We start from the raw sequence: 14,197 nt of genomic DNA on the forward strand, positions 1-14,197 counted from the left end.
AGTCAACTCTCCCAGGATCAGTAAACAGTCCTCCATAAAATGTGCTGCACACATCTGGATATTTGGGTTAAACTGTTCTGGAATAGTCTTGTAAATACAACTTAACCACTGCGGCGTGTTAGAATGAGCCGTTTTAGGTAGGCATGGTTAACTCTTAACTTTTATAAAGAATATTTCTTTGGATTTTAGACTTTAGTCTTTGCAACTTTACAGATCTTCTTTATGCACCAAGAGCTTGTAACACTCCAAAGAGAAAGGAAAAATTGAAATCACATCATATGTGTGATGATAAAGATATTTATAATGTTACAAAAGATTTATATTTCAGATAAATGCTGTTCTTCTGAACTTTCTATTTATCAAAGAAACCTGAAAACAATTTTACGCTCTTTTTAACATAATAAATGTTTTTTTAACAGCAAATCAGAATATTAGAATGATTTCTGAAGGATCATGTGACTGGAGTAATTATGCTAAAAATTGAGCTTTGAAATCACAGGAATAAACTACATTTTAAAATATTGTCAAACAAAAAACATTTATTTTAAATAGTAAAAATATTTCAAAATGTTATTGTTTTTGCTGTATTTTGGATCAAATAAATGCAGACTTGGTGAGCAGAAGAGAATTCTTTAAAAAACATAAAAAATCTTACTGTTCAAAAACTTTTGACTGGTATGTTAGCCTATAGTTTGAAGTTAAAGATATTAGTAATTAATAAGGTGAGTCTGAGATGTTTATTTGACAGTGATTTCACATTTCTTGTTTGTATAAAGGCTAAATAAAAATAAAAGGTGACCATTAATTTATTTGTGCCGTTTTTGTTTTCTAACAATATTTTTTTTTTTATAGTTTTATAGGAAGAGGTTTCATAGACTTTGCAAATTAATTTTTCATAAGTTTGTAGGTACAGACATCTGTTGTGGGTGTTCTTGGCAGTTTTTATGAGGCTTTTTTTAATTGTGTTCATATTGATATCGGAATTATATCGTATCGACCGAAATTAAGAAATATATCGTGATATAAATTTTGGCCATATCGTCCAGCCCTAGGACCACCCAAGAGGCCATATGACTGACAGGTAAAGCAACCAATCACGTTTTGTTTTGTGCAGCATCAAATTTAGAGCCGTGGAAATATCCCCACAATAACAGACCAGTGTGTAAAACTCTTGGATGTATTTTAAAGAGTGTATTCAGCAAATTTTCATATTTCACATACTTTTGAAAATCCAGCATTTATTTGATCCCGATAAGCACTCATTGTCACAGTCGTAAACACAACGGCTTTCTTCTAACATGAGGGGGTTTGGCGTCACAGCATTTTTGTTTCCAGGCGAAATGTTAAAGAACAGGTCTCCCGGGAAATCCTGTAGAATTAAACCAATCCGATGACGACTTCGAAACTCCTGAAGTAGGGCTGCACGATCAATCGAAATGGAATCGAGATCGCGATTCGACAGAAGCTTCGATTGTCATGCGTATTGTATTGCTTTTTATGTATTACAAAATCAAGACTTCACATTGGTTTTCTTAGTAGCATGAAGAACAAAACTATTATTAAAAATGGGAATAAATGATATACAGGAAGCGAGCAAAAGAACATTCCCCATCACTGAAGCAGTCCATGACTTCAGTCTAGCTAGCACAAGGTCACTGAGTTATGTACTCCATTATAATCACTGAAGCGGTCTACAATGGGAAATTAATCCCTTGTTTACACTGTATCTACATTTTGTTGTTTATGAGGAGAGAATCAGTGAGTGCACACAATTCAGTCACTGAGCGTGTGCACTGAAAAAACTCTTAAATTGGCCACTGCATTTATACACTCAAACGAATGTGAGATTCTTTTCTCAACACTGCAAAAAAAAAAAAAGGTTAATGTGAGCAGATCTAAATGAAATGCTGCAAATTCATTTTCACATTTCACTTTAATTGCAACCGTCGTAACAGATGTAGTTCACTTGTGCAGGGGCCTCCTTATCTTGATTTGGGGGGTATTTCTGTTCATTTTGGTGGCAATTGTCCAACTCAGTCTCAGAAAACCTTTTCAAATGGATGCATTGGACCATCCAAGCAAACACAATTCTGATTTATTGACTGTACCCTCACTAAACACTCTAGTTGGAGCTTCATCACGGAGACAAAAACAGTACAGCAAAATATTCATAATATTTCAAATTAACTGACATCCATGATAAATAAAACACACTAACCTTCCTGTAGCATTTCAGGGACATCAGCCTGAAAGCGTGGACCAACACGAATCTCCCCCTTGTCAGCCAATAGTGTCTTCTGTGTGGGGTCGTACACCAATGAGTAAAAAAATGTGTCCTGAGAAAGAAAGAAAGAAAGAAAGAAAGAGCGAAAGCAGCGGATAAAAAAATACTTAAATTAGACATCTATTCAACGTAAGATACAAAACAGCATTTAAAGAAAGAACTTGTGTACCTCTTTATCCAGGTAGGAGAGCACAGCTTCGGTCTCGTTCAGGAGGGCCACACTGCACTTACCCCTATTTCCACCACCCCAAAGAAAAAAAGATAATAAATGATTAAACACGCAGCGCCATGTGTTATGTTCTGCATCAAGCTGTCTCCACAGATCCTCTAATCCACAGCACAGTAAAACAGAGGAGGAAGGGGAGGCACTAGGTGCAAGATTACAGAAGAATATGTGAGTGTGTGATGGTGACATGAGCAAAGATGAAAAGGTGAGAAAAGAGCAGATGGGTGAGAAGACTATAATAAAATTCAGGAAATTAAAGGAGAAAGGGCACAGAGAGGAAACAGATAAGAGACAGACACAGACAATGAGAAAGCTCTGAACAAAAACATTATGGAGCTATTGGAGAGTGGAAAACTGATGCTAATCACTCTGTGCTCCTCCGAATGAGCGTTTAACCATGAACACTGCCACATCTATATACAACCTGCAATGTAAGGAAAGCTACTTTTGAAACTGGAGCTTCCCAAGCTACAAGAAATTAATTTATAGGGACAGTCGCAGCAAACAGCATGAACAACTGTGCGAAAGAAAACAGACTAGCTTTATTACACTTTTGTTTGAGCAGAATATCTCAGTAGAAATCACTGAAATCCAATTCACATGTTTACCGGTGAATTGGAGTTCAGTGATTTCTACTGAAATATATTCTGCTCAAACAAAAGTGTAATAAAGCTAGGGCTGGACAATAATTCAATATCAATATGTATCGCGATATAATTTTTTTCAATAACGGTGATATGATTTTTAAACACATTTCCGATATTTCGATATACATTATCAGTGTTTCCCATACATTGATTTATTTGTGGCGTTTGACTTCGTTGAATAAACATGAGCACTGCACGTTTCAAAATCAAAACGCGTCGCGGGTGTTTTATATGAGTGCATCTCTGAAGGGAACCGACTGTCTTCAGAATAGTTATGACATTTTTATCTGATAAAGCAGCTTTCATGAGCGGAGCTGCTTTGTTTACAGCCATTACTGGAGAAACCGTTAGTTCCACCGCTCTCACAGCGCCTCCTGCTGGCAGACAAGCAGTTTGCATTTTCAATAATAAACCCATTTCCAGCACCATGCTTTTGTGTGTTACTGTTTATGTTACTGTTTTTGCTGTATTTTGGATCAAATAAATGCAGGCTTGGTGAGCAGAAGAAAATTCTTTAAAAACATAAAAAAATCTTACTGTTCAAAAACTTTTGACTGGTATGTTAGCCTATAGTTTGAAGTAAAAAATATTAATATTAATATTAATAAGGAGAGTCTGAGATTTATTTGACAGTGATTTCACATTTCTTGTTTGTATGAAGGCTAAATACCAATAAAAGGTGAACATTTATTTATTTTTCCTAAAATATTATATAGTTTTATAGGAGTAGGTTTCATAGAGTTGGCAAATTAATTTTTCATAAGTTTGTAGGTACAGACATCAGTTGTGGCCGTTCTTGGCTGTTTTTATGAGGCTTTTTTATTATGGTTCATATCGTATCGGAATTATATCGTATCGACCGAAATTAAGAAATATATCGTGATATAAATTTTGGCCATATCGTCCAGCCCTAAATAAAGCTAGTCTGTTTTATGTTAGGGCTGCACGATTAATCGAATGTGATTGTCATGCGCATCTTGTCAGTAAAGCCGGTTCTGTGATTAGTAGTAAATCTCCAGCATGTGCTTTCAGATGGAGCGGCATTTACTACATGGAGCAGTAGTTCACTGACAAGCTACGCAAAATTGCAGATGATTTAATCATGCATTTATGAAATCGAAAAAATCATTCTGCGATTATGAAAGCTGTTTGCATAGCTTGTCAGTGAACTACGGCAATGTGTATTAAATGCTGCTTCATCTGAAAGCACGTGAAAATACCACATTTAATAACATTTAATTTTTACTCCAAATTATCTTCATAACATCAGTCGAGTGTTTGAAATAAATCCTTCTGTGAGATGATGTGGCTTCTTACACAGAATAAGGCACGCAACATATTTCATAGTATTCTAAGCAGCGATAAAGGCTATGTCAATTAGCATTGCATAATTATATACTTTATTATAATAAAAATTATAATAAGACGAACTCAGATAAATCATATATTGTCGTAGTCGTGTGTTTATTAGTCACGCTGAATTAATCAAAGCAGTTAAATCTTCTGTTTATTCAGCAACTTATAGGGATTTCCTGGGTTTCTTCTGTGAGGCGTATTTGGAGTTTCAGCACGAGAGCGCCCTCTGGCCTTCGGATGGAGATTTACTGTTGATCACAGAACCGTGCTTCCCTGAATGATACGCATGACAATCGCAGCTTCTGCCTAATCGCGATTTATCGCCTTTGTGATTTAATTTCGATTAATTGTGCAGCCCTAACTGATGTTTTCAGCTCATCAGCACTTTTTCCATAATTTAGAGAGAGAGAGAGTGTGTGCACGTGATTGCTGGGTTGGGAAGCTTAAGTAAACCACTGGACAGAAAATTTATCGATTTATGAAAAATTGGGGTTTTGATTTGGGGATTTAAACTCTTGACATCTGGCAACCGCAACCACAAAAGCATGTGGAGGCTTGTTACCAATGCAAGATAACGCAAATGTAAATTAAACATTTACAGGATAAATAGTCAGTGGGCAAATATCGGAGATGATTATGTTTAGTTAATTGAGAGAAGCAGAAATCGTGATCACGATTAAAATACGATTCATTGTGCAGTGTTTTATTGTCCATACAACTGAAGTCAATGGTATCCAGTGGTTTTGTGTTCCACAAAAGAAAGTAAGTTTTAAGTAAAATATAATAGCCACACTACCAGATAATATAATGTAGCTAACTGCACTGAATGGCAATCATTTATTAAATTATAATTTAGTTATATTAACAATCTTAATAAATGTGTCCTACATTAAACCTAAAGATGAACAACATTAAACAGACATCATATTTTTTTGGTTTATTTATTTAGAAGGTACCAATACACTGCCACTTTTAGGACAAAGTAGCTTATCACAGAAGAGGTTACTGTATTTTTAAAACAACTGAACTACTTAAAACACTTAAAAAAACATTAAAATATCCCCAGGACTCCCTCATTTGTGATTGAGTGGAAAATAACATATAGTCCTGCTTAGGAGACAATATTTTAACATAAAAAATTACCATTGGCAAATATCATATCAGTAACTCAAATTCAGCTGGTGCATAATTCACAATTGAGACTGACTCTTATGTATGCCGAATTTAAGTTCACACATGAATTTATCTTCTATATTGGGTGACAAAGCTAACAAAATGAATCAAATTGAACTCAGTCTTGACATGTGTTCAGTTCCACATAAAATACATTTTCCCCTGTAAAGGCCAGCTAGCCCCCTGCAATGACTGCTCAATATTTATGGATCACAGAAGCCAAAAGAAAAAATTAAACAAAGAAAGAAGAAAGGGAGTGACATTTCCTTTATTTGGAGGCCGATATCAATTTCAGTGTGCACAGCAGGCCTCTCCAAACCTCGGCACCACCACTAATGTTTCTCATAGGAGGCTTTCCTTTGATTAAAACCACTGCCACCCAGCTCCAGGCTGCTAATGCATTTATCACCTGAATCACAGCGGGTGCTACAAAAGCCCTGGGGTGCCACTGGCCAGCTAAAGAATGGATGCGGAACTGAATCCCAGCCTGGTGTGGGCTGGGGTTGTGTTGTGCTATATGGGTGCTGTTATCTTACCTTAACTGCCCCCTGAAAATGTGAACTGAGGATTAAATGGCACGTTTTGGTCTATCAGATATTAAGAAGCAATTGGATGTGTGGGTGGGTTTACCTGATGTGTGTGGCGGGGAGGGATTCGTACTGGCGGGAAAGGAAAAGCTCCCTGTGGCGGAGTTGATGTTTCTGTTTTTCAGTGAGTTCAGGCTCTGAGGGGGTTTCCTTCTCTTCTTCCAGGTCCTCTGTACACAGGGAATTAATAATTTGTCAAAGACATGGCAACACATACAGCATATAAATAAGAAAAACACATATTTACTTTACAGACCATTTGCATTAGAGGCCACATTAAAAGAGGAGAGCAACCAAATCAGTCGAATGCAAATACTTTTTGCATACACAAAGCATATGTTAAAGAAGACTACTTATTGTCATTTGGTGTTTACTGTGCTGTGTTGTGACCAACATAAATGATTAAAGTGTAATTTAGTGCAAACTGTAGACTTTGGAGTACCATGACTTTTTGATTTTCATAATCCGTATTATATAAATAAAACCTGAGAAAATTAATAATAAAATCAATGATGAATAATATCATAATAATAAAATACTGTGGAAAAAAATCCAACAAAATAACATACTTAGTAATAAAAACAGTAGCACCTGACATCTTTGACAGCACAGGTCAGTTGTATATGGTTAGCTATAAGCTACACTCTTCAACAATACACTTTCATAACTAACTGTTTTCAACATTGACAATAATTTAAAAAAAAATTTGAGCAGCAAATTAGCATGTTAGAATGATTTCTGAAGGATCATGTGATACCGAAGACTGAAGTAATGGCTGCTGAATATTTAGCTTTGCATCAGAGGAATTAATTACATATTTAAATTGTACTAATATTTCACAATATTACTGTTTCAGAGCTAGAACTATCCATTTTATAACAGTAATTGATTTTGATTTGGCACTTGTCTAAAAACAGTGTGAAAAGAGAGGTCACACACTACAGTGTGACCTACACTCACTACAGTAGGTTGACTAGATTGTTTTAGCTTAAAAAAATACATCTCTGCCGTCTAACCAACTAAATGAAACTGCGACAAAAACTGTTCAGGTCGGCTTTGTTTACTTTATTGGAAATGATACAGTATTATGCAAGCATGTGAAGACTACCACATTCTGTGCTACTATTTATCAAGCCTAGTGGTGGTCTTAGACATCAAGCCCACAGATTCATCTCACTTATCCTTTTCCTACAGTCTTTCATTTAGTCAACATCGAAACACTGAGTCAAGCAAAACTGGTCATATATTGTGACTAGGGGTCGACCGATTATCGGCGCTGAAATTAAGCATTTTTATGATTATCGATATCGTCATTTTCAAAACCGATTCGCCGATAAAATAACTTCATTTTGAAACGCGCTATTTGGCTCTGATGCAGCCTGTCAGAACTCCCCACTCTGTGGCCTACAGCAGTCTCCGCCCACCGCCCATCTGATTTGTTGGGAGTCACGAGTCCGACTCATCAATGCGGAATTCACTCTCACTCCGAAATAGTGATGGGAAGTTCGGTTCTTTTCCGCGAACCAGCTCTTTCGGACAGTTCGATTCAATAAACCGGTTGAAAACACCGGTTCACCGGTTCTTTTACGCTCGACGTAATAACGTCATTGGCGATGACGTAATGGCGTCAAGTCTATCGGGGGCTTAACACATTCAAATATAAAGTCAGTAATCATAACATCAGTCAATTAAAACATTTGAGTAAATAAATTACTCCGGGATATTGGTTTATTTCGACTCAGAGGGAGTGTCAACCATGTTAAAAAAAGTGAATAACTTAAGTAATTTGTGGATTAATGCTTACTGGAGACGCGAACCGTTTCAAATGATTCAGTCCGATTTGGTGAACTGGTTCAACCGGTTCACTAAGAAGAACCGGTTAAATCGAACGATTCGTTCGCGAACCGGACATCACTACTCCGAAAGCGCTTGCTAACTGGAGCTGCATCAGTGATCACGCATCAGTTGTCTTTCAAAGGTAAGGCAGCAGCAGACGTTGCTTAAGTTGCATTAAATCACAATCCACTAACATTACACCGAAGCTGCAAAACACCACAATATTATCTATGATTTCCGCGATGTGGAAAACGCGGACGGAATCGCAGAATCCAGTCATTTAAATGGAATTTACTGTATGACGCGGAATGTCACGGAATTTGTCAAAGTGTGGATGAATTAATCAAAAGTAGGTCAGTACACTTAAATAGAGTCGCGATATGGATTAGTATCTGTAAATATTTAGCCGCAAAAATACTATTTAAATATGAATCCTGCATGTTCTGCGTGTCTCTGTGAATGGCACAGACGGCCGGTTTTCTTTTCTACACATACAAAGTGTGCGACGCTCGCGGTGATTTCAGCTTCTGTCGTCTCACTACATGAGGACATAAATACATGAACAACATCTCCAGAACTGCTCTGACTCCCTCTGAGAGTCACTTCATGAGCATTTGACAGTTTCATTGGAGTAAAACTATCTTCATATCATTTACACAGACCTACAGAAACAAGTGCCTCATGGCAACTCGTCAAAATATAAATTCGGGTTAGCTTAAAGAAATTATCAGAAATATATTACTGTGGTGCAGTATGATATACATAATATTACTCAGGGATGAAAGTTTTCCGTCAATTGGAAAAAATGAGGGGAAAAGAAACATGTAGCGCATTGTTGTTGTTCTGTCGGCACACCAAAAATCATCCCCGCCACGGCTGCAGCTTCTTACTGACAACATAACGCCGCTCGCATCATTCAGTCGGGTTATTAGCAGAGAACACAGAGCACAACTTGAATTTCGGCGCGGGATTGCTCTATTAATAATAATTCTACTCATTCATGATATTGATTTAATACAACAGTTCAATAAACAAGTACTGCCTGATTTTGTTCTATGAGCAAATGGAATCTGAAGAGAACTTGTTCAGGAGGCTTTTGTGTGGGAGCACAGATGGGGAAGAGGTGTCAAAAGTGCCTCTTCACGTCTCACTGCCGGCAGAGGCAGATGAGAGGCTCAGGAATGAAGTGATGGCCTTTACTGGTAATAAGAACAAAACACACTTTCAAGGAGAAGGCACATAAAGAGAAATGCGCTGTACTCATGCGGTGAACTGCACACTGACGAACTCTGGACAAAGTAGTGCAGTATTTTTGATAGCAATGAGTACAGACCTGCTGCTCAGTTGATAAAGCATGATGCTTCTCTGGGAATTCATATAATAAAATGTATACCTTGAATGCACTGTAAGTCACTTTGGATAAGCACATCTGCCAGAGGAAAATGCTTTAAACTGACATTTAGCATTTCAGGTGCATCAAAAGACTATGCTTTTCCTTAAAGGGTCATATGGTGCTGCTAAAAATAACATTATTTGGTGTAATGAAATGTTTATGCGGTTTAAGGTTCAAAAAACGCATTATTTTCCACATACTGTATATTATTGTTTCTCCTCTATGCCCGCCTTTCTGAAATGTGTCGATTTTTACAAAGCTCATCGGTCTGAAAAGCAAGGTGTGCTGTGATTGGCCAGCTATACAGTGCGTTATGATTGGCCAAACACCTCAACCATGTGACGGAAATGTTACGCCCCTACCATATTGTGATGATGGCCTGTCAGGCCGGAGCGATGATTCAAAAACATGAAAACCCATTATAAACGAGGCATTCGTTGCATCTAGTGGGGACATAATTATGGATTATTATGACTTATACTGCCACGTAAACATAAAACTGAAATGTCTGCATTTGTGATCGGAGAAATGACAAACAACAAGCCCTACTCTATACTGCCCAAAAAACTCTTAAATATAAAAAATATGAAATATAAAAACTCTTTAAATATAAAAAATTTACTTAGAATCTGTGATTCAGAACAGCCGGCAATTCACAGCGCAAAGTCGTTGTATTTCCTCAGCAACCAGCACGGATCAGCTCCAGGCATGGCGAAGCAGATATCGTCCTCTTTTGGAAGGCCAAACAAAGTAGTTTCGCTTTCACAACGAAGCACACTGCGCCTTCACGACATGGTGGCGGCAACAACAATACTACAGCGAGAATAAAAGTTATGCCTTCTTTCTTTGCGTGAACATTTGGGCAGCGTTATGCAAATCTTCCCACATTGTGACGTAGACATGTGGGGGCGTGTTAGAACGAGCCGTTTTAGGTAGGCGTGGCTGACTCTTAACTTTTATAAAGAATATCTCTTTGGATTTGAGACTTTAGTCTTTGCAACTTTACAGATCTTCTTTATGCACCAAGAGCTTGTAACACTCCAAAGAGAAAGGAAAAATTGAAATCGCATCATATGACCCCTTTAATACTAATTTCACGATTGGTAACTTATTTGTCTTATTCTACTTCTTATTATATTGTTTTAAATAGAAATTTTAAAAAGCTTATAAACATAATTTTTTTAATTTGACAGATGCAAATTATGCCATTACAAAGGTAAAAAGAAAATACCCCTGTAAATCCCTTCACCTCATATTAGGAAGGCAAATTTTTTGTCAGAATTTTTGATTATTGATCAGAAGGTGCTCCTTAATTTTTTTAATTAGGAGGACAAGCGCTCCTGATTACAAGAAGAAAAACACTGCTCTTAAACCGAGTGTGTGACAGGTATGGGTGTGGAATGGGGTTTGGCCCGAGGAAAAATTCTGTGAAAAGATCTTTTTTTTCTCTAACCCGACTACTACAACAATTATTACAACTTTTGTTTAAAAGAATAATCACACAATATGCTATTTCTTCCATGTTTTAATTTTAATGGTAAACCCTTTGTTTGCCAAAAAATAAAGAGTTTAACTCTTTAAAATAAAGAGTTTACTGTGGTAGTACTAAACTCAATCAACACCAGGGAAGGCAGTTTTTGTCAAAGCCCTTGTTATTCTTAATTTTGACATCAAAAAATATTTTTACACCAGACATATATCGGTTCAAAATATCGGTCTACTTGATCTGTAATAATCGGTATCGGCCCTGAAAAACAAATATCGGTCGACCCCTAATTGTGACCAGTTCATCAAGACAAATTTGTTGAGGGCCCCTGAAACATCAGGAAATCAGAAAGCCCTGCTGCCCAATAACGGGCATTTGGTTCTGGTAACTCCAGTGATTACAGCTCTCCTGCTAACTTACACAGGCAATAGAAGACAGACGCATACGCATATACATGAGCAATTTCAAATGACTTATCATTATCATGCTAATGACCACTCATGCATGCCACGTCACAAACCGCCCTTGGTTTCCTTGACGATAACATTCACATTGCCTTGGAAAACTCTCGTGTTCACTCACTTGCGTGTTTGTCAGCCAGCTGGATGAGGCTCTGTGAGATGTCCCTTCTCCTGTAGAAACAGACCACCTTTGCCTCCACATTGCCACTTGCAGTCTGAAAGGAGCGACAAATAAGGTCACCTTGAGGAAACTTCATACAGTATCTGGGGACCGTGAACCTAACACCTCTGTTAATCAATACTGAAAAAGCTTGAACCTGAGGTTGCAGTCTATTATGTTTAATCAGCAGTGCAGTGTTGAATTTATCAACACCTGCTGTGTCTGCACTCCTCTGAGGAGTAATCGGGGAAAAAACGACAACAGCAGACAAGGTTAAAAGGAGCATGAGACAATTTACACCGGATAAATACAAGATTTAATTTGGTACCGAGTAGTTCAACAAGATAATCATAGATTATATTACAAAATATTTATGGCTGTCAATCAATTAAAAATTCTAATACAATCAGTTACAATATAATAGGACTGGGCAATATGACAATATGTATTGCGGCAATTAGAGGTGTACGATATTGACAAAAAAATAATATCTCGATATTTTCTGGGTTTTTATCGATAACGATAATTAGACAATATTTTGCTGAGTGTGTTATTGTGCTGGTCCCTTAAAGACTGCCGTGGACAGCTGACTCCTAAAGTTTTTGATATTCTTCATATTCTGTGTGGTGGTCAGTTCACACTGATAAAAAGTCATCTTTTCCAACAAGTTTAAACTGATTTTTACATTTTATGGGCATTTGTACCTTTATAAAGCCATTTTCTCTAAAAGGGTCCGTTATCTTTTGAGTCAAATTCTTACATTTAATTAGTGAATAAGAATAATAAGACATTTGGGCTGTTACCAAGCAAATGAAATCAACACAGAAGCTGCATTTAGATGAATTTACACACTGTTTAATGCAAGACATGAATGCATTTAACCTGAAATTACAAATGCATAAATAATGTTTTGATATATTAAACATAAAACGTTGAATACTGATATTTGAACTTAAATAATAAAAAGCAACTTTAAATGTGATATAAAACCACCAGGTGGCAGCAAGTCATTGTTATTAAGTGGGTCATTGCGATTGAACCGAATCATTTAAATGTTGATTCATTTGGGAACGAAACACCGTCATGTTGCTCAGAGGCAAAACAGTGCGGTGGCTTTGTTTGGAATTATTTTGTTGTCGAAATAGTGCAAAAACAGGCAATACGGTGTCGAAAATGTAAGTATCTTAGTCTTAATTAACTTCTTGTTTATTGAACTGTTGTTAAAAAAAAAATAAAAAATCAATATCTCATTTGTAATCATGGTAATTCTTGGAGAAAAACGGCACCCTTCGTGTGAAATTAACTATATGAAGTGTTAAAAATTTATACATTTTCTGCCCCTATGTCTTGAATTTTAGATCATTCTAAATGCATTTTATTAGACTGAATCATGCAGTGAAAGAACGCACTCTAAATGCGCACTAGTCTAGACTTCACCAAAGAGGGACTTTGACGTCACGTAATGTATGCGTGTGCTCTGTTTTGAATGTTTTTTGCAAAGTACTCAATGTCAAATCGCACATCGTTAAAACAACAATTACGATATTATTGCAGACGATATATATCGCACACCCCTAGTGGTAATGATAGAAAATTGATTGGCTACGTTGTGTATCGCAGTATGTAAAATATCCGCACAGCAAAGGACTGGTTAAAAGTTTATGACACATTACAGCAATAAAGAAACATGCATGAAAGAGAAAAAGTGCAGGATGTGTTTAAAGTTAAAAACGGCAAAAAAGAACCCAACTGCCCTTAACTGAATAACTTAAGTAGTTTTAATAAGAATAGATGCATATTTAATTCATATAGTGAAGACTAAGAGGTGTTTTACGTTTTACATATTATTAAATTTCTTAAAGCTGCAGTCCGTAAGTTTTGCCTCTTTGTCGCCATCTCTGTTTGAAAACCTGGAATTGCAGCTGTGTACGGAATTATCTAGCTTGCGTGGATTGTGCAGCGGCACGGCTCCAGCTCGGATGAATCTAATGTTTTGAGGAGTATGTGTGGATATTTACTGTACTTCAAAATCACAGATTCTAGCCTACGTCTTGGAATATGACCCAAATAAGAATTTTCACCGTATATGAACAAGTAACAAGTCTGCCACGTTTGTTCTGACCAACTGAGGAAAAAAGCATTACCATAAATCTTGCTACCAATGGTGATTAAATCTAAAGACCGGTTGGCTCATATCACATCAAACCATTCAAATTATTATTATTGTTATACTTTATTCTCAAATGATTAATGTTAACAACATCAGCACTGTTGACTATGAGTATAGTGTGTATTAGCATATAGATCTCAGTTTCTGCACAGTCTAATCTAATTGTCATACTCTTCGAATTTTCATATTAAAGAAATATTAACCCAAAAAGCAAATTATCCTCCCTTCGAACTGGTTTTCTTTAAAATACAAATCTTTGTAATCCCAGGCTATCTGTAATCAGAAGCACATTTATAACTGGAATATAATTTCATTTCATTCACATGTGTTTCATAAACACATAATCCTTTATGGATTATAATCCGCCATCAAAATGATACATTTAATTATTCTGGCTGCTGTGAGAAAAGGCTATAAA

At 36.6% G+C, this 14,197-nt stretch overlaps 1 protein-coding gene across 1 annotated transcript in view; it reads right to left on the bottom strand.

Annotated features, from left to right (window-relative positions):
• Positions 1-14,197, bottom strand: part of mta3 (metastasis associated 1 family, member 3) — a 39,715-nt gene that overhangs the window by 18,232 nt on the left and 7,286 nt on the right. Inside the window, exons 4-7 of the mRNA XM_016268779.1 lie at positions 11,571-11,664; positions 6,317-6,443; positions 2,454-2,517; positions 2,219-2,336 (exon numbers count right to left, since the gene is read on the bottom strand). Coding sequence (XP_016124265.1) covers positions 2,219-2,336; positions 2,454-2,517; positions 6,317-6,443; positions 11,571-11,664 — 403 coding nt within the window. The remainder of the gene's footprint in view (positions 1-2,218; positions 2,337-2,453; positions 2,518-6,316; positions 6,444-11,570; positions 11,665-14,197) is intronic.

The sequence above is a fragment of the Sinocyclocheilus grahami genome, unplaced genomic scaffold, assembly GCF_001515645.1.
Source record: "Sinocyclocheilus grahami isolate Dianchi unplaced genomic scaffold, SAMN03320097.WGS_v1.1 scaffold47.1, whole genome shotgun sequence".
NCBI lineage: Eukaryota > Metazoa > Chordata > Actinopteri > Cypriniformes > Cyprinidae > Sinocyclocheilus > Sinocyclocheilus grahami.